A 24,362-nucleotide genomic window follows, 5' to 3' on the forward strand; every position below is an offset into this window, starting at 1 on the left:
TATTGTTGGATGGATCGGGAAGCCATGGGCTTTTTTAATGGCCTGAACCACAAAATTTCACCAGCACTCATTGATCATATTCAATATGCAATCAATACTCAAGCAGTATATTTGTGATTACAAAAATAAAAACATGAATTGTGCATTCAGGCTACAGCTCAATGGGAAAGCATCTGCTTTGCATGCAGAAGGTTCCAGATTCAATCCCCGGCATCTCCACTTAAGAATGAGGTAGCAGGTGATACAAAAGACCTTCACTGGAGACCCTAGAAAGCTGCTGCCAGTCAGAGTGGACAATACTGAGCTTGACAGACCCATGGTCTGACTTGGTATAAGGAAACTTCTGGTGTGATCACGTGATCTTTTCAAATTTCACTTGTGAAGAACTCTAAGGTTAGAGTGTGATGCTTCTTCTGACACAGAGGAGCGTGAGCCTTTTTCTGACACAATGGGTGTGCAAATTCAGTCCCTGTGATTGGCTGCCAGTTTGAATCAACCATAAGAGGATTTTGGCCTTTTGCTCTTGTCTGATTATAATAGCAGTATCATCTCCTGCTGTACCCTTCCTAGACTCCAGCAACTGGACTTTGGGTTGGAGAACAGATATATAAGGTTGGATGTTTTTGCACAATCTTTTCCAGCTCCCATTCTCACTAGAGTTCTGACCCAAATGGCTTTTGTCCATGCAGGTCCCATGATCCCCCAGCATAGTGTTTCTAGTGATCAAAGCAGACCCTATCCTCCCTTTTTCATGAGAAGAAAACCAGGTTGGATCCAGCCTACAGATACCTAAACTCTGGCTTGGCTATCACATTACTTCAGCAAGGTCCGTGTAGTCCAGCTGTCTCTTTCCGGCAGTGGCCAGCAAGTTGCCTATAGGGAGGTTATGAGATCATCTCCCATATCTGTCTCCACCCAAATTATTTCACTTCTGAAGGTTCCACTGAACTGTAATGACTAATAGCCACTGGTACATCTACTTTTCACCAATTTGCCTAATCCCTTTTTTTAAAGCCAGCACCACATCCTGTGGCACTGAATTCCAAATGCTCATTGTGCATTTTGTGAAGAGGCTCTCCCTTTCTTCTGTCCTGAGTTCACAGCTGATCCACCTGATTATAAGACCATAAACTGTACGACTGTGCATTTACACACAGAAGGAGTACCATCCATACCGGAAAGTGCAGGATTCAGATCTGGGCAATTTGAAACCTAAATAAATGGACGTGTTCCTTCTGCCCATAGAGCCATCCATCAATCTATCGATTACATTTTTAGCTCCCTTCCCCTCCAAGAACCTCTGTGTGGTTTACATCGCTCCCCCTCCTCCCAATATACCTTTCAACAACCCTACAAGTTATGTTGGGCTGAGAGAGAATGACTAGCCCTAGATCACCAAGTAGGGTTTTGAACCTCAGACTCCCAGGGCCTGCTCTACACACTACGCCACAGTGGCTCTTCTTCATCCCTCAAGTCTTGGTTCATCAATCTACTGAGATGGTTGCTTTTATTCATTTTTATTCATCTTTACATCCAAACACAACAGCGGCAGCCAATAAAGCAGGAGCCACAAAGAGATGAAGGAAGAGGCTGAAAAGCAGCTGGCTCGTAGGCTTTGTCCTCTTTACATCTGGAGCTACAGATGCTCCGGTTTCAGGCTTTTCTGAGTCAAAGCCTGGGAATAATATAAAGGCAGAAGTTCCTGGCCCCCAGATGCACGAAATGGCAGGGCTGCATGTGTGACACAACAGAAAAGAGGGAACTGGCAATGTCGGGACAGTTGAGGTTTTGTTTTGGATAGGGGTTTTTTTTTTAAATAAAAAAGAACACATGACAGAGAAAGGGAAGAAAACAGAAAGTCTAGAGAAAGGGGGAGATGTGAGTCCTTGCTTTGTATACATAGAGATTGAAGATTTAAAACAAAGAATACAATACCTATGATCCAACCAATCCCAAAACAAAGGTCGGAGTCATGCTAAAAAATAGAATTAATGCCTTATTAACCAGTATCTGCCAGCAGTTTTGCTTATTACTGAGCTATTACCAAATAAACTTGAGTGTCTCCTTGTCCCGAGAGAACCAGCAGCTATTATTGGATTAACTATTTTAATAGAAACTAAGTGTGAAATATTTGTTAATAACCATTAATTGTATAGTTAAGTGTGGATCCAACCTATTAATTTCCTATAGCTATGCAACCTTAGGGAAGAGCTACCTGCTACATACCTCCCTACCCTTTTTCTTTTTACTGTGCTAGTTGAGGAAAAGAAACAAGCATCTTTAAGTTTTATTTTTTATTTTATTCCATTTATACCTGGCCCTCCCCCGGCAAAGCCGGGCTAAGGGCAACTTCCAACAAGAGAACCATAATAAATTACAACAGATCAGAATCTATCAAATTATACATTTATACTAATAAAATCAATCCCAATGTAAAACTCGTCTCTATAATGATATGGTGTCCCTAAAGTTGCCTCCAGATCAGATCAAAGCATATCTGTGGTTGTGTTTTTTGGCAGGAAAAAGGCATGGAGAGAAGCAGGTAAATATCTCCTGTCTCCCCACATCAGTCTAGCTACTTTAAATTGTGGTCCTCGTGGTTACAATCTGTTAATTAAAAACAACAACTTGGAGAAAATAGTCACAGAAATATACATAATATGTAGGCAATAGGGTAACAGCAAAGGGAAAGCATGCGGAGAGCCCCGAAGAGCCAGATTTCAGAACAGATACTTTTCAGGAATTGACTAGATCAGTGACCTTGAACCTTTTCAGATCCACAATGAACTGAGCATGGGACTCACTGAGCTGCAAGCACGCGATACAAAATCACATGATAAGAAATGGGGGGAGCAGAGTTACAACCTTCCTGGCGTCAGAACCACGGAAAGTCCATCAAGAGAGCTAGAGACAGGAAACACAAGCCATGCACCAGGAAGTGAGGAATAAGTTGATGGTCAAAGCCATGGAAGAACTGTCTCCATTAATCAGTGGCCTCGCCATCCTGCTACTGGAGAGGGAGGAAGGAGGTGTCTCTGCTCTCCATGCATGCATACTGGCAGCATGGGCCTTCCAAAAGGCAGCAAATAAATAAATGGCAGCTGTATCAGGGCTCATGACCTACCTCAGGGCCATGTCGTATGGGTTGAAGAGCACTAAGCTAGATAGATATTTGCCAGTCTTCTGATACTCAGGGCCCAGGGTTTTTTCCTGAATAAGACACATGCCATTCATATATATGTGTGTGTGTGTGTGTGTTAAGTGCCGTCAAGTCGCTTCCGACTCATGGCGACCCTATGAATGAAAGTCCTCCAAAATATCCTATCTTTGACAGCCTTGCTCAGATCTTGCAAATTGAAGGCTGTGGCTCCCTTTATTGAGTCAATCCATCTCTTGTTGGGTCTTCCTCTTTTCCTGCTGCCCTCAACTTGTCCTAGCATGACTGTCTTTTCCAGTGACTCTTGTCGTCTCATGACGTGACCAAAATACGATAGCCTCAGTTTATTCATTTTAGCTTCTAGGGTCAGTTCAGGCTTGATTTGATCTATAACCCACTGATTTGTTTTTTTGGCAGTCCACGGAATTCGTAACATTCTCCTCCAACACCACATTTCAAAGGAATCTATTTTCTTCCTATCAATACACACCCACACACTTTTTATATACACACGGTAATTCTTATATATATCTTCTCCTATATATCTTAGTCTCAAATATAGATATTTTCTCAATCAGCTGCAAAAACAAGGAGCAGGCATCCTCCTGGCAACTGCTGGGAAGCCCAGTCAATATTGCCTCCTACCACTTTGACCTACCCTGGGTTTAAATAGTCAGAGGTAAATACCAGGACCTGTTTCCTGGGCTATTACAGTGCTTCTTGGATTCCTCTATGGCAGACAGTTATATCATGCACTAAGGAATCCTAATATATCATTCCTCCCTATGGTTGCCAACCTCCAGGCAATGCCTGGAGATCTCCTGGAATTACAGCTGATCTCCAGACAACAGAAATCAATTTCCCTGCCTGCTTTTAAAAAAAAAAAAATTTACCAAAAAGATATTACAAAACATGCAAACATACACATCAAATTCTTACATTACAATGGAACTTACTCTATAACTTCTATTATACCTTGTTTGAAAATTATAATTGCATATTGGATGGCGTATTTCTTACTTAAAGGTAAAGGCAGTCCCCTGTGCAAACATTTTAACATTCAATCATTTTTATCAGTTAACAATATAGTCAATAAATACTTTCCATTTTTCATAAAAATCAGAGGTTGATCTATTAATCACTAAGGATGTTAATTTAGCCACAGTTGCATATTCTGCAACCTTATTTGTCCATTCAGTTACATCTGGATAGTCTTTTGCTTTCTACTTTCTTGCATAATCCATTCTTGAAGGGAGGACTCTGTGGCATTATACTCAGCTGAGGTCCTTCCCCTTCCTAAACCCTGAGCTCTCTAGGCTCCACTCCCAAATCTCCAGGAATTTCCCAACCCAGTGTTGGCAACCGTATTTCTCCCTCCTTGGGGTGACATCACTGCTCATACATCGGGAGAGTGAAGGGAGATGCCAGATTAGCATGGTGTACATAACTGGCACAGTGGCTTATTTTTTCAGCATACACATCAGTCCCTCTTAAGAGACACAGTTCGGGAGTGCCTGGGCTCAACGGATCACTGGCTGGCTCCTGACTTTGCTCCCCTTTCTAAAGGCCAATTTATACATCCCAGATACCACATGCTGTAAAAACACTCATCAAAGATGCCGCTATATGTTAAGGGACTATTGTGTAACAGCTTCCCGCACAGACATGGTGATTTTCAAGACTCTCTTTCTGAGCATTTAGTGCAGAACAGGGAAAAAAACAACACACACAATTCTGAAGACACAGCAACACTGACCACAATTAGGAAAAACAGCAACGCTGCTGCCATAAACATGTAAACCATCTCTGATGACAAGGCCGAGTCCATGCAAAACCAAAACTAAATCCCATTCTAACCCAGGATCCCAACTACCTAGAGTTGCCAGGTCCCTCTTTGCTACCGGCAGGAGGTTTTTGGGGTGGAGCCTGAGGAGGGTGAGGTTTGGGGAGGGGAGGGACTTCAATGCCAGAGCTTTCTAGCCTCAGACAGAAGGTTTCCAAGGTACTCCTCCGAAGAACAATAAGCTACCACAATCGGTGGAACTACTTTTGGACTGGAAATGTATCGGCATTACTCAGCCAGTTGCAATTGAGTTACCACAATCCTATAGTGAATTTAATGCGACTAAAGAAGCTGTACTTTGAAATAGGTTATTGGATCCTCCCTATCGCGCATTTTTCATCTTTATTTTTACCATTTTGGACCTTGGATTGTACGCCCAAGCCGCATTCAGTGGTTACGTTTTTGCAAGCTCTGCCCCTTTAAATCTGGGAAGTTGCGGCAGCAAAAAGGGAACCTCACATTGCATTCCAAGACGGAACTACTTCATGATACAACAATGGACACTGAACTAAACTGTCTTCATAAAGATGCCAAGTAGTGTCTCATCTTCGTGTTCCAGTCTTATGTACAAGTGTGTGTGTGTGTAGTTGGTTTGTTAAGATCTGTGACCGCAACATGCATAAAACTGATCTGATCTGACTTATATATGCAAGTTTTGTAATAGTTTCATAGTTGTGATAGATTATAGATAGATAATGATAAGTTTTGTATGCATTTTAGTGTGTTAATAAGCTTTACAATATATAGGTTTAGCATTCAGCACCTGGTGTGATTCCTATGTTATGTATTTTTGGATCATAGTGCTGTTTCTTTTTGTTATATTACCTGGAGGTTGGCAACCCTACAACAACCTGTTGCTGGAAAACTGCAACCAGGGACCCAAACTGGAGCTAAAGTCTGGCCAACTGGCTGATCCAACTGACCAAAGCTCCTATTATACATACTAAGCCATGGGTTCCCAACCTTGTTGAGCCTGTGGGCACCTTTGGAATTTGGAGAACAGGTAGCAGGTGCCACAACAAAATGGCTGCTATGGCCCACACAGCAACCACCTGAGGGCTCAGTGCAACCACAAAACACTTAGATGTTTCACAGAAAGTTAGGAGTTTCCAAGCCAAGCATCCTCCTATGACAGAGACAGCTGATTCCAAAGGTTTTTTTTTTTCTTTCACAGACAGAAACATCTCCTACTCCAGTGAATCAGAGGAAAACCTGGATTGGTTCTTTGCTTTGAGGAAGAGATGCTTTGGGGAAAATGCATACAGGCACCAAGAAATACATCAACATGACCTTGATATCCATGGGCATCCCATTAGGGATCACTGTACTAAGCCTTTACTAAAAGCCTGTCCTGACCAATCCAAAGTCTTCATACTGCCTGCCAATCACAAGGTCCTGTGTTACAGACCCTTATTCTGTGCTTAAAGAGGGCTCTGAGGATCTGACATATCTCAACTGAAATCACTCGTGCATTATTTGTTTCCTCCCCTTTCTGCCCCCCATGTTTTATCTGCTGTCACATTACTCTGTCGTCGGTTGGATTTCATTCCTTTTATCCGCTACTTTATATTGTTTGCATGTTTTATTAGTGACCTTTTATGGTGCGCAATTCAAATTACAAGGAGCTGCCTCAAGCGGTTTTGTAGTGGCTGCAACCAATAAACATTCAAATAAATAAAACACTAGAAGATTGAAATATGATGGCAAATTGTTTTTTTCTTTCCTGAACTTAAGTCAGTTCAATAAATGGGTACAAGCACATTTCTAGCTGCTGCCTGGGTTTTCTTTTTGTTTGTTTTTTCACACATCAGGAGCTGGATACTTAACATATTGCACGCATGAAGCTGCCTTATACTGAATAAGACCCTTGGTCCATCAAGGTCAGTATTGTCTACTCAGACTGGCAGCAGCTGTCCAGGGTTTCAGTCAGAGGTCTTTCACATCAAGTACTTGCCTGGTCCTTTCAACTGGAGATGCCAGGGATTGAACTTGGGACCTTCTGCATGCCAAGCAGATGCTCTACCACTGAGCCACGACCCATCCTCAATATTTCTGTTTGTCACATGAGCACATCACACCGATGGGAGAAATACTGAAAAGTGATACATGAACTGAGCCATAAAGACAGAAGGAACCGGAGTCTAATTCCCATACGTAGCCTGGAGATCCAACAATGGCCCTAAGTCTCCTGATATCAACTCACTATGTCAAACCAGCTGCTTTCGTACAGTAGCTGTTGGCACCACAGTACCCTTTCCGGATAAGAGCATGCACAGGACTCGATGTCATGTGTCAGTTGCAACTTCAGCTCTATGACTTTGGCAACCTTGTAGAGGTTATATTTAGATCATGACATCTCCTGGCAAAACTCCACTCAATATATTCAATAATTATACACACACCAGAGGGCTTTCATCAAGTCTTTCCCAGCTGCCCTTCATGTACAAGACCCACAAGTATGAATGCGATGCTTTTAAATTACCCAGTGCCTGAAGTGTTTAATTTCCTCTCTGGGTGACACTGAGGCTTCTTTGCTATATGAGGAAATCATCAGTTGTATAATTACAGATGTTAGCCCTGGAAAGTTGAACCTGCATTTACCAAGCGCCCTGTGGTCTTTAGCAGCATCTATCTAAAAATAGCATCATCTTATGAAGCAACCCCACCCCCAGGATTCTCTGTAACTAAGGACCGCTTCACACATTATTTCATTTCCACAAGGACCACTGTTGTATTTCATGCAAGCAGATGACCACATGCGAACGATCCTATTAATGTGTAAATTGCTGTCTATGCAGTACAAGCAGAATCTATGACTGGCCATAGCTGTACTGTACTGTAACTATGACTGGCCATAGTTCATGCTGTACACTGGATGTGCACGCAGAAATTTACACATGTGTAGCATGGCAATTTACAAGTATCGCAGAAGTGCCTCCCTGGACTGACTCCATACAAGTTAGTCAATATACTCAGTCTCACAGTGAAGGAAAGGAGGACATGAAGGAGGAAATATACTCAAGGTTTGCCCCACATTTCTCCTCACATAGGAAAGCCAGTAGAAATATTGTGAAATTTTTCAGTTCTTCAACTTATTCTGAACTTAAGTTTCTTCCTCACTGGTTCTAAATTTGGGCAACCCTTTTGAAACTATTTGACATAAAGTAAACAAAAATTTGAAATAAAATAAAAAGTGTTATAGTTTCTCAAGGAGAAAGGAGAGAGCTGCTAAGATATTTTCTGGCTCAACCAAGTTTCAAATGGTTTACAGTGTTTTACAAACATAATAACCTTTCTCATTTATTTGCATACAAAATCTACATTGTTAAGATCTAGTTACAACGCCTCATAGAGATGAATTATCAAACAGAATTTTAATTAATCATACTTACAAACTTTAAGAAAACATCTCCTAGTTCATGCTGAGATTGAGGTTCCGGATCTAAACAAAATTCCAAGGCAGTCAGGAACTCCTTGTGAACATCAAGTATGTCTTCTATGTTGGAAAATAAAATCTGTAACACAAAGAAATCTCCAGTAATAATTGCTCATGTAAGCTGAGCAGGGCCTTCAATTACACTTCCTAGAATCATTACACTATCTAATTACACTATCTAAAATCATCGTTATTTATTTTGTAGCTTTTCATTTCATCACATAATCTAATAATAAAGAGATATAAAAAACAGAGAGGACTGCCAACTCTGGCCTGGACAATTCTTGGGGAATGGGGGCAGTGCTTGTGAATGGGAAATTTGGGAGGGTTTTCACCTAGAAACTATGGTATACCATAGAGTCTGCCCTCTGAAGCTGCCAGTTGTCTCCAGGGGAACTAATCTTTAGTCTCTAGTCTGGAGACCAGTTGTAATTCCAGGGGAACTCCAGGTTCCACCTAGAGGTTGGCATCCCTATAGACAATACAGAAGCCTCTACCTACTTCGTGGAATGACTTTGAAAACTAACCAAAAGGAAAGAAAACTTTAAAAGAAAAGGCTTGATAAGAACAGAAAAAGCAACAGAAAGGGTGCTAAGAACAGCTCACTTAAAAGGAAAAGTGGGGGGAGAGAAATTTGCTTCCTCAAGCCCCAGGAGAGCTTAAAGAGACCTGGAGCCAAAGATCTGGAGGAGTGAAGTGGGATTTCCAAATTGTTTATCTTCCCTTCTCCCTTGCAAGTCCCAGTCCTGTCACTGTAGCTAATAGTCAAATGGACCACTACCATTATGATAATGAATGCAGCAAAACTAGGCAGCCTACAGACAACTTAGGGGGTTGCATATGACTTGGACAAACTAAGGTGGGGGTATGGTATGGAGGCAGCCTGGTAACTGTCCATCAGGAAGCCAAGCTCAAATACGCTAGCAGGTGTCCTGAGGAAAGCACTCACCAACAAAAACAAATTCAGGCTATGGCAACGAAGGGCGCTTTCACACATGCTAAATAATGCACTTTCAATCCACTTTAACGATCATTTGCAAGTGGATTTTGGCATTTTACACAGTAAAATCCAGCTGCAAAGTGCATTGAAAGTGGATTGAAAATGCAGCAAGATTTAAGCTGGATATAAGGAATGGTTTCCTAAGCATAATACTGGGGCAGTGGACAAAGTCGCCCAGGACACTCACGGCATTATTTTCCTTGGAAATTCCAAGTGGGGGGGAGGGGGGCAGATGGTGGGGAAAGACTTAGGAAGTTCTCATTTTTGGTTTAACAAGAGGAGTCTGGCCTGGCTGCAGGGGTTATTTTGCCCCCTTGGGAGAGGGTTTCCATGCACCCCACCATCACAGCTCCCCTTCTCCTCACAACACGGCCACATTCCTCTCCATTGTGGCTCTATTTGTGGCCAGCTTCTCTACCACAGTGGCAATGGCGGAGGGAACAGAGAGCTACAGTCTCGCATTCCTTGCTATGAGTCACTCCTGTGGGACATCTGGGCTGACTGGGAAAGGAAGATGCAGCACAACATAATTCTCCTGCACTCACACGGGCCCTGGGCATTTCTCCCCTTGGGAATCTGGTGATCAGTCCAGCACCTCCAGTTGGCCGTAAGCAGGTACCCAGCCATGCCAAGCCCGATTCCGTGCCAGGATTTGCCGGAAAGGGGTACATTGCACATGCTTTTATCGCCTGATCTGCCTGTAATGTCTGTAGTCCCCCCTCTCAGCATGAGCTGGGCTACAGAGCAGAGGCCAGCGATGTTAATGGGTTTTGATTGGCTTTAATTATCTGCTTGGCAGGCATGGCTCTCCGTCTGTTATCACCTGCTTGCTTCCTATCGAAGACACTCCTCGGTCCAGCCAGCTGTCAAAGCCACAGAGGGCTTGCCAGTGTGTTTTCAACCAAGGCCTAATTTGAATTAGGCACGATTTAATACATTCTTATCAGAAGATATGCGCAAGTCAGCAAAGGTTTATGCAAAGTTTTAGTGTCGTTTTCAGGCTGAGATAATCTAAAGTGAAAGACTTTCGTATTTGGGATTGTCTAGTTCAAAAGGTAGGGTCAGTGGAGTCAGTTTGAGGTCTTGGGTTGGGGAGATGTGTACGTTAGAGATTCCTGCACCATCCAGCCTACTCACCACTGAACTGAAGGACTGCCTTCTCTTACCCAGCAGCTGAGGTCCTCATCTGAGATCCTTTTCTGGGTGACTACCAAAAAGAGAGCCTTCTCCGTAGCCGAACTTCCTCCCAAAGTTTGCTTGTTACCTTCTTTGGTTTATTTTCAGCACCAACGAACATGGTCCTGTTCTCTTGTGCCTTTGGCATTTAGCTGGTTACCTTATAAGAGGTGGGGAACGGTTGTGTTCTACCTGGATAGTTTAGGTACCCTGAATTTGAATGGCTTTTTCTTGCTTCAGGGTACCATTTTAAATCTATTAAATCTATTTACAAGATGCCTGCATCTTATAAACCTTTTTATAAACCTCTTTGTAAACCACTTTGAATACACTTTTGAAGAGTGGTGGTATAGAAATCAATATCAGCTTGATCAGTGCCAATCATTAGAACTTCAGAACAAACTTACTGCTTCCCCCCGGGCTGGGCAAGTGTGAGGAAGCCCAGAGAAGAGGTAATAAGCATCCAAATAAGTAACCAGCAATCCAAGTAGGTAAAACTGACAATGTCTGTCTGGAAGGAGAAATGATGCTTTGCCAACGCTCATTATGAGCACCCGTATCAAAATTATATTATATCAAGCAATTAGCAGTTATCTGCACTCAAAGCATTAATCAAGCATGAGGAGGAATAAGCAGGAAGTAGGAAAAAATGGAGGGTTCTCAGATGCACAGTAGATAAGCAACGGGGAAGTCTCAAGGATCTGTTGTAATGTTCATAGTACTGTACAATTTCTCCTGAGTTCAGTGAGGTTTACTACCAGGTAAGTGGCCAAAGGCTTAAAGCCTTAGTAATAATACATTTTTCCCAGTGTCAGGATAGTGAACTCCAAAAAGGATTTCAAATGAGCAACAGGAGGTTAAGAATCCCGCTTCAACAAACTAACAAAAATATGGTCTCTCCATTTCCGGTACTAATGCATTCCAGCAAAGGAATGACAGAAAAATCAAGGCCCATCCACAAAGATGTGGTTCAGTCACAAACACATTTACAGGACAATCCTGTGCACAGTTACCCAAGTTTCTGTGTGTGTGTGTGTGCGCGCGTGTGCGTGCATGTGCCGTCTAGTCACAGCTGACTTATGGCTACCCCATAGGGTTTTCTTTTTAACATTTTTAAAATTAATTTTCCAAACAGAAAACCACCACCCAAACAAACAATAACAACAAACCTTTTTAAAAACAAATATAGAAACAATAAAGTAAAAAAACAAACAAAAAAACCCAAAAATACATAAAGTTGAATCAGATTATTGACAGAGGGCTTAGTATTTAACACATTTTCCAATTCATCTTACAATTACAGTTAAGAGGGAGATTCATTGATGGCATTGTTTTGTTTTTTAATTATTTATATATTTTGGATTTAATTTATTTTCCATAATTTGACCCCATAGGGTTTTCAAGGCAAGAGACGTTTGGAGATGGTTTTCCATTGCCTGCCTCTGTGTGGGTTGAGAGAGTTCTGAGAGAACTGTGACTGGCCCAAGGTCACCCAGCAGGCGTCATGTGGAGGAGTGGGGAATCGAACCCGGTTCTCCGGATTAGAGTCCGCTGCTTTTAACCACTAAACCATGCTGGCTCTCTACCCCAGTCTAAGCTTATTGAAAGCAATGTATTTAGAGCAGAGTAACTTGGCACAAGACTGCAGTTCAATCCTCAACATAATTACACCTTTCTCACTATGTTGCCTTCAATGGACTTAGAAGGGCGTCACTGTGCTAAGGATTGCATTGCAAATACCTATTCAAAGCAAATGAATTCTGAAGAACTGCATGACATTTATATTTAGCAGCTTGGGAGGTAATAAATTAACAGAAAACAATAGGAATATTGCTCATCAGCATCTTTCCAGTTGCTGAATCTGCAGGTTTGGGGAAACACTTCATGGGTGAATCTCAGCTTGTTCCACAGCTGTTACAAGCACATGAACCCTGCCAAAAACAGACAACAACAAACCTATCGGCACACCTATGACCTAGAGAGGGTCAACATAATGGAATGCTCTGGAGGATGAAGGAAGGAAATGGGAGGGTCAGTGGCTCCATGCCCAGGGGCAACACGGGTCATTTATGCATGGGTACTTTCACTCACATTCACTCCCGGTCTGTCTCAGTTGTTCCTTGAGTTTTCCCTCCATTAGAGATGACCTCGCTGCCAGCTTTCACAAACCCTGGGTCTTTCCATTCCTCTGTTAACCCGATTCTTCCATCTCCCCTGAGCTCAGACCGGGTAAAATCTCCATGCATAAAGCAAAGTGGAGGGTACGCAAGCTTGGTTTCTCTCACAGCCAATTACAAAGCAGTGTGTAAAGAGGCAGGGATGCAAATACTTCCTGCTTCCTGGGAGTTCTTTCTGGGCAGAAGAATGGACTTTTAAAATGAGGCTTTGGTTTCCCCCCCCCCCATTCCTTTTAGGGTGCTCCGTTTAGTTTTTGTCTTTTAAAATGCATTTTGGCTGGGCACTTGGATTTCCGCGGGGGGGGATGGGGTTTCTATCTCAAAGAAAGAACTACAGCCAATCACAAAGCAGCATTTCAAGGGCGGGCTTCATGTTTTTAGCTTGGAGAATGCTATTGCATAGCTTCTAAAGAAGAAAGTGTGAGTCCAGCAAGCAACAAACCTCAGGTAAAACTCCCATGCATAAATGACCATGGATAGCAAGATCTAGGGTTGCAAATCACATCCCAGAGATTCCCTCTGTGAACTATGCATTGATCAGGCTGCCACTTCTCCCACCTGTTTTTCTCTCACACTCTACAATGACCAGGACCCCAGGTGTGTCCCAGAGAAGGGGAAGGGCTGTATGGCTAGGCTGGTGGGCTGCAGAAGACAAAGAAGCTTCATCTCACAACCCAACAGCAGACGGCAGGGGAAGAAAGAACTTCCATGTTGCAGCCTGGCATCCCAAGATGCACCCAACTTGCCTTCCAGCAGTGAAGGAGAAAAAGGCACACAGGACTGGAGGTTGGAACTGCACACTGACACTTTTTTTACAAAAACGGACAAGGATTTGTGGCTTTAACTGCAGCATAATAGCCTGCAAATGAAGAGGTGAAGCGTCTCTCGTCGCTGCATCTCCAAGCCAGGAAAAGAATATCTGTGCATTAGAAATTAATCAACCAACCTCTTACTTTGTGTCTGCTAAAATAAACATAAACTTGCCTTGTTGGCACTTGGTGGCTGCTGCAATGGCCTATATCATAGTTGTTCCAAGAGTTTGCAAAGGGAAAAAAGAGAGGATTCTGAAATAAATACCTTGACATTTTCCTCTGTGATGTATTTTTCAGCTTTGTCCACAGCATTCTGCCTAATTCTGTGCAGAAACGCCTGTAGGGGAAAACAAAGGGGGGGAGAGTTATTGTCAAACTTCTTTAATTTCATCATCTCCAGAGCTTTCATTAACATCCAGCCACCCGGATGCAAATCCGTCGCTTTTGGGCGCAAAGGGCAGATCACTTTACACTCTTGAAACTATCAAAACAGGCATCTCTTCATTACTGGGACACCCAGCATCTTAAGCGAGCGGCATGTCTTTAAAGTTGTTTGGGTTCTGCCCGGCAACAAGCATCCTTCTCTTTGAAGCATTCCTGACACTTATTTTACTTCCATATCGGGTACCATCAGCACACCAAAGGAAGCAATTGTTTGTTTATTCCCACTGAGGCTTCCCCTCCTTCCTCCCAACACGCGGCTGTTTTGACATGATTAGGTAGGAAGGCGAGAGGACTGGATCTCATCAAACAAAGGGATCGGTATCAAAGTGGGGGGAGGCCCTGCTAAGATTGGGGGGGCAATTTCTCTACAACCGAGGCATGCTGAGGTTTAGAAGCAGGGTCTAAACATAATCTCACTTCCCCACAGCAGTTCCTGAGCAGAACTTACATAACGGAGATTGGAAATGGGGGCCCATAAGGAGTCACTTGGCCCATTCCATTTATTTATTAGCTCCTTTGACCAAAGGTCTTGAGCTTAACCATAACAATAATACATAATACAACACCAAAAAATCAATTTACAACACCCAACGTATACTTAAGGTTAAAACACAGTAGAAAACAGTTACTAAACATAGCATCACTAATACCATAACAATATATTCCCCCTGAACCAGCCTCATTGAAATCACAAAATGTGTTTCAACATTCAACTCACAGCTTACATGCTTGTTTTGTTTTGACATTTGAGCGACATCACCTCCACCAAAAATCTTGCAACAGAACTAGTGATATCAGGGTGAATATCTCCCATTATGTGGGATATCACCCAGGACTCCAAGGGAAGTTGAGTCACTTGGCTGTAGTCTCTGTTACTGGTCCCTTGGTTTAGCAACAGTCATTAACACATGGCACCCAAGAACTGTCTTGATGGAATAACACAAGGATCATACACAGGGCCATCATGAACAGAGAACTCCTTGTAAGAGGGTTACCAGGTTCCCCCGGCCACCGGAGATTTGGAGGTGGAGCCTGGGCAGGGCAGGGTCCTCAGTGGGGTACAATGCCGCAGAGTCCACCCTCCAAAGACTCCATTTTCTCCAGGGGAACTGATCACTATAGTCTGGAGATCAGTTGTGATAGCGGGAGGCTGGCACCCCTACCTTGTAAACTCATTGACTTCAATGGACTTAGAAGGGCGTAACTCTGCTCAGGATGACCCTGCTAGTCCCACATTCTGTTTCCAACAGAGGTCAGCCAGAGGCTCACAAGCCAAGCAAGTGGTTTCACCAAGGGCACCCGCCACATTTTTAAGGCTGGCGAAAGTAAAGGAAGGAAAAGAGAATAGCTAAAAGCGATGGTAACAGGACATAAGCAGCAGTGAAATTCACACAGCACGCCTGTAACGTCACGTAAACCTTAAGAACATAAGAAAGGCCCTGCTGGATCAGGCCAAGGCCCATCAAGTCCAGCAGTCTGTTCACACAGTGGCCAACTAGGTGCCTCTAGGAAGCCACAAACAAGAAGACTGCAGCAGCACCATCCTGCCTGTGTTCCACTGCACCCAAAATAATAGGCATGCTCCTCTGATATTAGAGAGAATAGGTATGCAGCATGACTAGTATCCATTCTAACTAATAGCCATGAAGACCCCTTTCCTCCATGAATATGTCCACTCCCCTCTTAAAGCCCTCCAAGCTGGCAGCCATCTCCACATCCTGGGGCAGGGAGTTCCACAATTTAACTATGCGTTGTGTGAAAAAATACTTCCTTTCATCTGTTTTGAATTTCTTACCCTCCAGCTTTAGCAGATGACCCCGCATTCTAGTATTATGGGAGAGGGAGAAAAGATTCTCCCTGTCCACTCTCTCCAAACCATGTATAATTTTATAGACCTCTATCATGTCTCCCCTTAGCCGCCTTCTGTCCAAGCTAAACAGCCCTAAGCGTCTTAACCGCTCCCCATAGGACAGTTGCTCTAGTCCCCTAATCATTTTGGTTGCTCTTTTCTGCACCTTCTCAAGCTCTGTAATATCCTTTTTTAGGTGTGGTGACCAGAACTGTACACAGTATATATTGGCTGCTGTGGGGTTAAAAGACTAAGGAAGGGGAATTGCCCTCCCCTCTCTGTGGGGAAGAAAGACAAGAGATTGCAGGTGAGGCTCAATCAGACAAACCCATCCAGGAGACAATCTCCTGGGACTAATTAAAGTGTTCCAGGAATGAAAGGAAGAAGGCGGGGAAGGGAAGGCAGGTTTTTCTGACTGTTACCACTCATGATTTTTCCATCTTTGACTGTCGCACCAAGAACTAGGCCTGACACTTGGAGGTCTTGTGAGAGCGCAAAGATTTCTTTCATCTTCCTCACTACTAATACTTTGGTGCTGTTGCTTTGGGTACAAAAGAACAGCTGTGATGCTTTAAACCCCATTCCTGGTGGCTGCTTGTGGGGACAGGTCCTTCTCTGGCTGCACCCCACATGCTAAAAGCATGGAGCATAGATAGGGTTGCCAGGTCCTTCTTCACCACTGGAGGGAGGTTTGGGGGGCATAGCCTGAGGAGTGTGGGGTTTGGGGAGGGGAGGGACTTCAATGCCTTAGAGTCCAATTGCCAAAGCAGCCATTTTATCCAGGTGAACTGATCTTTATCAGCTGGAGATCAGTTGTAATAGCAGGAGATCTCCAGCAAGTACCTGGATGTTGGCAACCCTAGGCATAGAGAAGCTGAGAATTTTCTTGCTAAAGAGCAGCTGTGAGAGACTCCGATTCAGATCATGTGCAGCAGAAGAGATTTAACCCCCCATGCCATTTTTTTATGGATTGAAACCCTACTTTTCTCCCCTCTGAGGTCCAAAAGAAACTGACAACAAGATTCCTCATATTATCCTCACAACAACCCTGTGAAGTAGGTTAAACCAAGAGTGACTGGCCCAAGCAAGCTTCCATGGGGATTCGAACCTGAGTCTCCCAGATCCTACTCCAACATTCTAACCATCACACCACACTGGCATCCAGCATTTCATATTTTTCTCATTGCTCAGCATGTTTCCAGCAACTTTGCCCCCATGGGGCAAACAGCAGCTTCACAAGGTTGAACAATACAGGCAGAACAGATGGCAAGGTTAAACTCCTCTCTGCTACCTGTGTTGCAGTTCAGATTCCAGCAGATGCTATTTGGAAAGAAAAGAAAACAAGCTTGGTGGCTTCAAGTATAGAGCTCTCACTATCTCCCTGACTTTAACACCAGAGAAGCTGAAGATTGTGGGCTGAAAACTCAGACTGGGATTCGAAGACGGGTGGAAAGTGGCATCAAGTTGCAGCTGACTTATGGTTTACTAACCCCGAAAAATTTCAATTATTTGAAAAAGCCGAATCCCTTATATTCGGCTTTTTCTGAAAATCTCTAGGTTTATTAAACCCGAACCTAAAAAAATACCAAAAAAGGTGCACAGCCCTACTGCTATATACCGTGGTCTAGTCCACAGTCTCATTCGGTGTAAAAAACAACTTCCTGAACCATTCTATTTTAATATATCCCTATTACCTTTACAGAAATGCCCTCCTGAACCACTCTGGTTTATACAGTTTGAGGAAAGACAGCAGTGTGGGAACCTTCCTGACTTCCTCAGGCAGGCCATTCCACAAGGCGGGGGCCATGGATGTGCTAGCAGCAGAGGAAGCAAGCGCCTCAGTGGAGATAAGCCTTTGCAGTGCCCAGGGAGAAACAAAAGGGAACAATGTCACAGGATTCAAGCCAGAGAAACCAAATGTGAAACAGTAAAATGTAAAAGAAAGGAAGCATTATGGAAATCAGTATAATACAGAACTATGTCAAATTCCACAGTGAAAAATGCAACAATGCCCACAAATAACTCTTCTGTAAATGTTCAGTAAAGGCCTTTCAAGTTAAAGGGAAGGGGAAATACTCTCTCTTTGGCCTGGCTCACGTATCACATGAAACTAACCGTGGTTACTGTTAATGAATGCAGGCCACTCTACTAACCATGGTCAGTTGGGGTCTGAAGTTGGTTTATTAAGCAGTTACCTTAAGTAGGGTTTCAAGTGATGTACGGATGCAACCATCCTGCCTTCATCCTAGCTTGTTTTCTGGCAATACCCTCACAGACTATAAAGAAGTTCTGCACAGATGACCCATCCATGCATTGACTCATCACATGGGGAGGACCAGGGGGTACAAGAGCATTGGCCCCACCCCATCCTAACTCCATGCAATCGCTGAGTCATCTGCACAATGTGAACAGGTGGAAAAAGCAACCGTGTGTATGCCTTCTCCCTGCTATTAGCAGTACTACTTTCAGAACTATGAGGGAACATGCATGTGGATACTTCCTCTGCACATTCACACCATATGGACAACTCAGCAATCACACAGAGGTAGGGGGATGAGGCCAGTGCACTTGTACCTGCTCTCCCACCCCACGTAGTGACTCAATGTACCAACAGGTCATCTGCATAGGACTAGAGAAGTTAATGTAACCTGCATTTGTTCAAGCAAACCCTGAACTGAGTGAACTGAATCCTGGTTTCACACACTTACCATAGTTCAAACTAGCCTTGTTTTTACGGTATCTCAGAACTGAGTCACTGAGAAACTCAAGTGAGAAGAAGAAAGAGGAGTTGGTTTTTATACCCGCTTTTCTCTACCATGTAAGAGCCCCGTGGCGCAGAGTGGTAAGCTGCAGTACTGCAGTCCATGCTCTGCTCATGACCTGAGTTTGATCCCAACGGAAGTCAGTTTCAGGTAGCCGGCTCAAGGTTGACAGCCTTCCATCCTTCCGAGGTCGGTAAAATGAGTACCCAGCTTGCTGGGGGTAAAGGAAAGATGACTGGGGAAGGCACTGGCAAACCACCCTGTAAACAAAGTCTGCCTAGAAAACGTTGGGATGTAATGTCACCCCATGGGTCAAGAATGACCTGGTGTTTGCACAGGGGACCTTTACCTTCTTTTTTCCCTCTATCATAAAGAGTCTCAAAGTGGCTTACAATCATCTTCCCTTTCCCCCTCACAACAGGCACCTTGTGAGGTAGGTGGGGTTGAGAGAGTTTTGAAAGAACTGTGACTAGCCCAAGGCAGCAGGCAGCATGTGGAGGAGTGGGGAATCAAACCCGGTTCTCCAGATAAGAGTCTGCCGTTCTTAACCTCTACACCACACTGGCTCTCAGCTTTCCAAAATTGCATTTTGGCTTGTTTGCAACGGCTTCCGTGGTTATTTCAAACCTCCAGGACCATTATTTGAAATGTTATTTTTGTAAAGAAAAACTAGATCTGTGTAAATTTGCATATATTACAATGAATTAGCATGCCTAATTAATATATTTAAACTTTTGCATTTGTTTCCCTTCTGGGAGAGGCAGCAAACCTATTCACCTGGGGCTGTTCAGTACAGGTACGTTGCTAACTTGCTAACTTACTACTTAGGTCCCTTTCAAAAGGGCTTTTTAAACTGCTTTGACTTTTGAAGGCAAACTTTTTTTAAAAAGGTTTCATACACCTTAAGAATAAAACACACACAAAAATTGAAGCAAAGCAGGGTTGGGAAAAACCTGAACACAAGTGTCAAACTATGGAAGGGAAGTGTTTCATCTTTAAGGTGTGCAAAACCTGGAAAAAAAATCAATTTGCCTTCAAAATACAAAGTGGGTTAAAGAGCCCATAGGAAAGGAATGTAGGTTACTGGATCCATTTTTGCTCTGCCGCTTACAAAATTACGGTGGCCTCTCATCAGAGAAAAATACAGAACTCCTTAAGAGTGTTTTGTTCCTCAAAACACTTGAAGACTTCTCTGGCTGAATTCCAGTTCACATGAAGTACAAAGGAATTTCCCCCACTCTGGCCCTTCTCTCCTATTATCAAAGGCAACCACCCTCTGCCTAGAAATTCTCCTTCCCAACCAGTGCTACCGAAGCCAATTGTATTGGCCGACACATAACTGATGGCAGGGTTCCTCCTGAAACGGCAAAGTGTTTTACCCTGTGAAGATGAACTCTGAACAACGTGCCAAGATCTAACAATAGGTTTTTTTTAAGTGCAAATTTACAAACTAAGGGCCATTGTAAGACATGCAAACAGCGCCTGCAGATTCCCAATGTCAGTCTTCTTCAACCTTCACCAGCTACTGGGCCAGCGTTCCCTTTCATAGCATCAGACGCACCACAATGGAAACCCCACACAACAGTGACTCCACAGATTGTGTATGTCTTTTGGCTCTTGGACCAGAAGACCAGCAAAGAAAGACCCAAGCAGCATCTTCCTCTCATGGTCTTGACAGCAACTGCCAGCGCTTGGTAGACAGCCAAGCCTTCCTGAATACAAAATGCCGTTGCATTGTCAGGATTGCATATTCAGTTCACCAGGGACTAAAAAACAGGTGAACATATCCGTAGCCCCATTTCATCCATTCAGCAGAAAGCAGTTCTGAAAAACAATATGGTGGAGGAGTTTCAAACCCTTTTCCTTTTGGGGGGAGGAGGAGAAATTACCCCTACACATGATCAGACATGAAGATGAAGGGCCCAATTCACACCAGAAGCTGTCTCCATGATAGATGCTATTTGAGTACTGTACCCAACTGAACAGGGAAGGGTCACAGCTCATTAGAAGAGCAAGTAGAAAGTCCAAGGTTCAGTATCTTCAGTTAAAAGTATTGGGAAAGTAGACAATATGAAGGACCTCAGCCTGTGTCCCTTGAGAGCTGCTGTCAGTCAGAGAACACAATACTATCCTCGAGAGACCAAAGGTTTACTTCAACATAAGGTAGCTTCTCTTGTTTATATATGAACTGGAACCCAGAATCAGAGAATCCGGAGCGGATCTTGACAGAGTTCATTTGGATTATGTTTCCTCAGTGTAGAGCTTCGTTCTGTGTTTGTTTGTTCACAGGACACAATCCACTCAGCAGAGTTTGAAGACATCTTACAATATGGAAGAGCCACTTAACACGGGAGGAAACTTCCTTAGGCCGAAGAAAGGTTTCAAAGTTTTCTGAGAAGTACAGAAGGATACAGGACACCAAGTATTATCAAGGGAATAGTTAGAGAACTGAAATGTTCCAACTGATGTGGGCGCAGCCTGCAGTCTGCTAACATGCCGGGGAAACAGCTATGTGTAGATGTTGCACCATCCAGTGTATTATGGCAACCGACGTAAAACAAACCAAGGTCTGGGAGAGTGTTTTCACCAGGCTCAGTATAATATTCCTAGCCACACCACTCAGTCACTGTCAGTTTGCACCCACCTCCTGCCTGAGGCACTGACAACGGTACTATTTATCCAGTTATTTGCCCCAAGGTGAAAGAAAAGCACAGATGAAGCACCTTGATTATTCCCAGAAACCACAGTCCAGTCTTACTTGAGCTAGCCTTCAGTGGCCAATATAAGTTTGATATCATAAACCAGTGATGCCCAATATGGCTCCCGCGGCCACCATGGCACAGGCCAATGAGTTTCCTGGTGCCAAAGGAAACAATAGACCCTCACTTTCTTTGACCTCAATGGAGCAGGAAGTGCTTTAGAGAAGCCCAGGAGGCATACCTTTGTTCCCGCACAGAGCAGTCATTCAGAAATTGCTGCCTACAATCAGAGCAGGATGAACAAATGAGCTGCCTGATACTGAATCAGACCAGCAATGGCTCTCCAGGATCTCAGGCAGAGGTCTTTCACATCACCTACTTGCCTAGTCCCTTTAACTGGAGATGCTGGGGACTGAACCTGGGACCTTCTGCATGCCAAGCAGATACTCTACCACTGAGCCACAGCTTCCAAATATTTTGTGACTGGCCGCAGCACCCCATGTCAGCCATTTTGTGTTCCTCCACATTCCAGAAATGCCCACTGGCTCAATGAGATTGGGGACGCATTCATATACAGTATTTAAGTACAGTTTCACCCTCTTTTTCCCCATTATCCTAGACTACTTTCCAGTTAGCAAACCTTGACACACCAACATAAGTTGGCCAACCACATGAAACATACATAAGAACATAAGAAAAGCCCTGCTGGATCAGACCAAGGCCCATCAAGTCCAGCAGTCTGTTCCCACAGTGGCCAACCAGGTGCCTCTAGGGAGCCCACAAACAAGACGACTGCAGCAGCACCATCCTGCCTGTGTTCCACAGCACCTAAGATAATAAGCATGCTCCTCTGATACTAGAGAGAATAGGTATGCAGCATGACTAGTATCCATTTTAACTAGTAGCCATGAATACCCCTCTCCTCCATGAACATGTCCCCTCCCCTCTTAAAGCCTTCCAAGTTGGCAGCCATCACCACATCCTGGGGCAGGGAGTTCCACAAGTTAACTATGCGTTGTGTGAAGAAATACTTCCGTTTATCTGTTTTGAATCTCTCACCCTCCAGCTTCAGCAGATGACCCTGCGCTCTAGTATTATGAGAGAGGGAGGAAAGCTTTTCCCTGTCCCCTCTCTCCATACCATGCATAATTTTAGACTATCATGTCTCCCCTTAGCTGCCTTCTTTCCAAGCTAAACAGCCCTACATGTTCTGTGCTGCTGGAAAGCCCACACTACAACTGGGCAGCAGTCAATAAGAATCTAGTGGAAACAGTTGCTAAACTCTAATGCAAGTATCAGGGCACCGGGAGCACAACATGAAGTGAGAATGACCACCGCAGATATGTGCATTTGCTCTGACACCACTGAAACAAATGAAAGCAAGCATTGTGCAGGAAGATTTTTCATTTCCAAAAGAAGGACCAGTTCCAACAGTTTCTCCTACGCACTAACAGCAACAGCCTCGGCTACACATGGGCCAGAAAATGTGCGGGGAAACCCCAGCATTAATGGGGTGGGTATCTCTATGAACAGCATAAAGCACTTGCAGTATCTTTCCCCAGGAACTGAACTAGTATGGAAACGAGGACTTTCTAGCTTGCTGACAGGATGACATCTGATTAAAGGAGGAAAGTCTAGAACCTGAGAATTCCTTTCATCTCTCTATTATCTAAGATAATGTGTGGCTAATACGGTTTACTCGGCTGCTTTTGAGATCCAAATGCATGCTGAGATTCCCCTGCTGTGGATTCTTCCACCTCAGAAAACTGGCAGGCACTGGAAGACTCTTTATGGTTGAGCGTCTGAAAGCTAAAAGATCAGACCATTAAACAATCAAAATTCACGCTACTATGCAGAGCACACTATTATCTAAAGCTTTCCTTATGCTGTGCCAATTTGTGTTTCAAATATCATGGTTTTTTTGAACTTGGAATGTGATCCCTATTTCCTTTTCGGGATCTGATTACAAACTGTTTTATTTTACTAGCCTTTTTAGAATACACATGCTTCTTTCTTTCTTTCTTTCTTTTTTAAATTATACTTCCTAAGGATTTTTTTTACAGTGGTGATAGATACCACACAAAGCTATCACCCAAAGTACACATAGCCATCCCCCGCTGAGAGCATACTTGAACTAAGCAAACTGCAAAATTAAAACAATTCCCAAACTCTAAAATAACAGTCCAAGTCACCAATAACGGCAATAGCAAGATTTTTTTAATAGCTAAAAATAAGGAACAGATATAATTCTGTTTCACAGTGTACTTTTGGCTAAAACAAAATGGTAAATTGGTTTTAATATAAAAATGAAACACTTCTCTCTCATTTGCAGTCCAAATTTTATTTATTTATTAATCTTTATTTATACCTCCCCTTTCTGCCTAATGGTGACTTAATGCAGCTTACATAATTCTTCCCTCCTTTGTTTTATCATCACAACCACCTTGTTAGGTAGGCTAGGCTGAGGAAGAATGACTGGGCCATGATCAGCTGATGAGCTTCATGGCAGAACGGGGATTTGATTTTGGAGCCTACAGATCCTAGTCCAATAATCCAACCACTACACCACGCTAGTTCATACTTCCCTGTAGACTCTGAAGGTTCCCTTTCAAATGCAACACTTGCTCCAGTCAAGTAAAGGTGCACACATGGTGCTTGTGGGGAATCCATCAGGACCTGATAGAGCCCTGTTTTTTTTTTAATCTCCCTGAATCAACACAGTCACCAGATATCACTGTGAGGGGGGGGAGGAAGTCTGTGTCTATCCCCCATTCCCAACAATATCCCCTTGCATTCCCTTGGCATTTCATATCAACACATGAAGTTGCCTTATACTGAATCAGACCCTTGGTCCATCAAACTCAGTATTGTCTGCTCAGACCAGCAGCGGCTCTCCATGGTCTCAGGCTGAGGTCTTTCACATCACCTACTTGCTGAGTTCCTTTAACTGGAGATGCCAGGGATTGAACCTGGGACCTTCTGCATGCCAAGCAGATGCTCTACCCCT

At 43.6% G+C, this 24,362-nt stretch overlaps 1 protein-coding gene across 1 annotated transcript in view; it reads right to left on the reverse strand.

The window, feature by feature from the left end:
* PREX1 (phosphatidylinositol-3,4,5-trisphosphate dependent Rac exchange factor 1) overlaps positions 1–24,362 on the reverse strand; it is a 266,433-nt gene that overhangs the window by 151,918 nt on the left and 90,153 nt on the right. The window contains exons 2-3 of the mRNA XM_056843986.1: positions 13,867–13,938; positions 8,393–8,515 (exon numbers count right to left, since the gene is read on the reverse strand). Of these exons, the coding sequence (XP_056699964.1) occupies positions 8,393–8,515; positions 13,867–13,938 (195 nt within the window). The remainder of the gene's footprint in view (positions 1–8,392; positions 8,516–13,866; positions 13,939–24,362) is intronic.

Source organism: Euleptes europaea, chromosome 2, assembly GCF_029931775.1.
Source record: "Euleptes europaea isolate rEulEur1 chromosome 2, rEulEur1.hap1, whole genome shotgun sequence".
NCBI lineage: Eukaryota > Metazoa > Chordata > Lepidosauria > Squamata > Sphaerodactylidae > Euleptes > Euleptes europaea.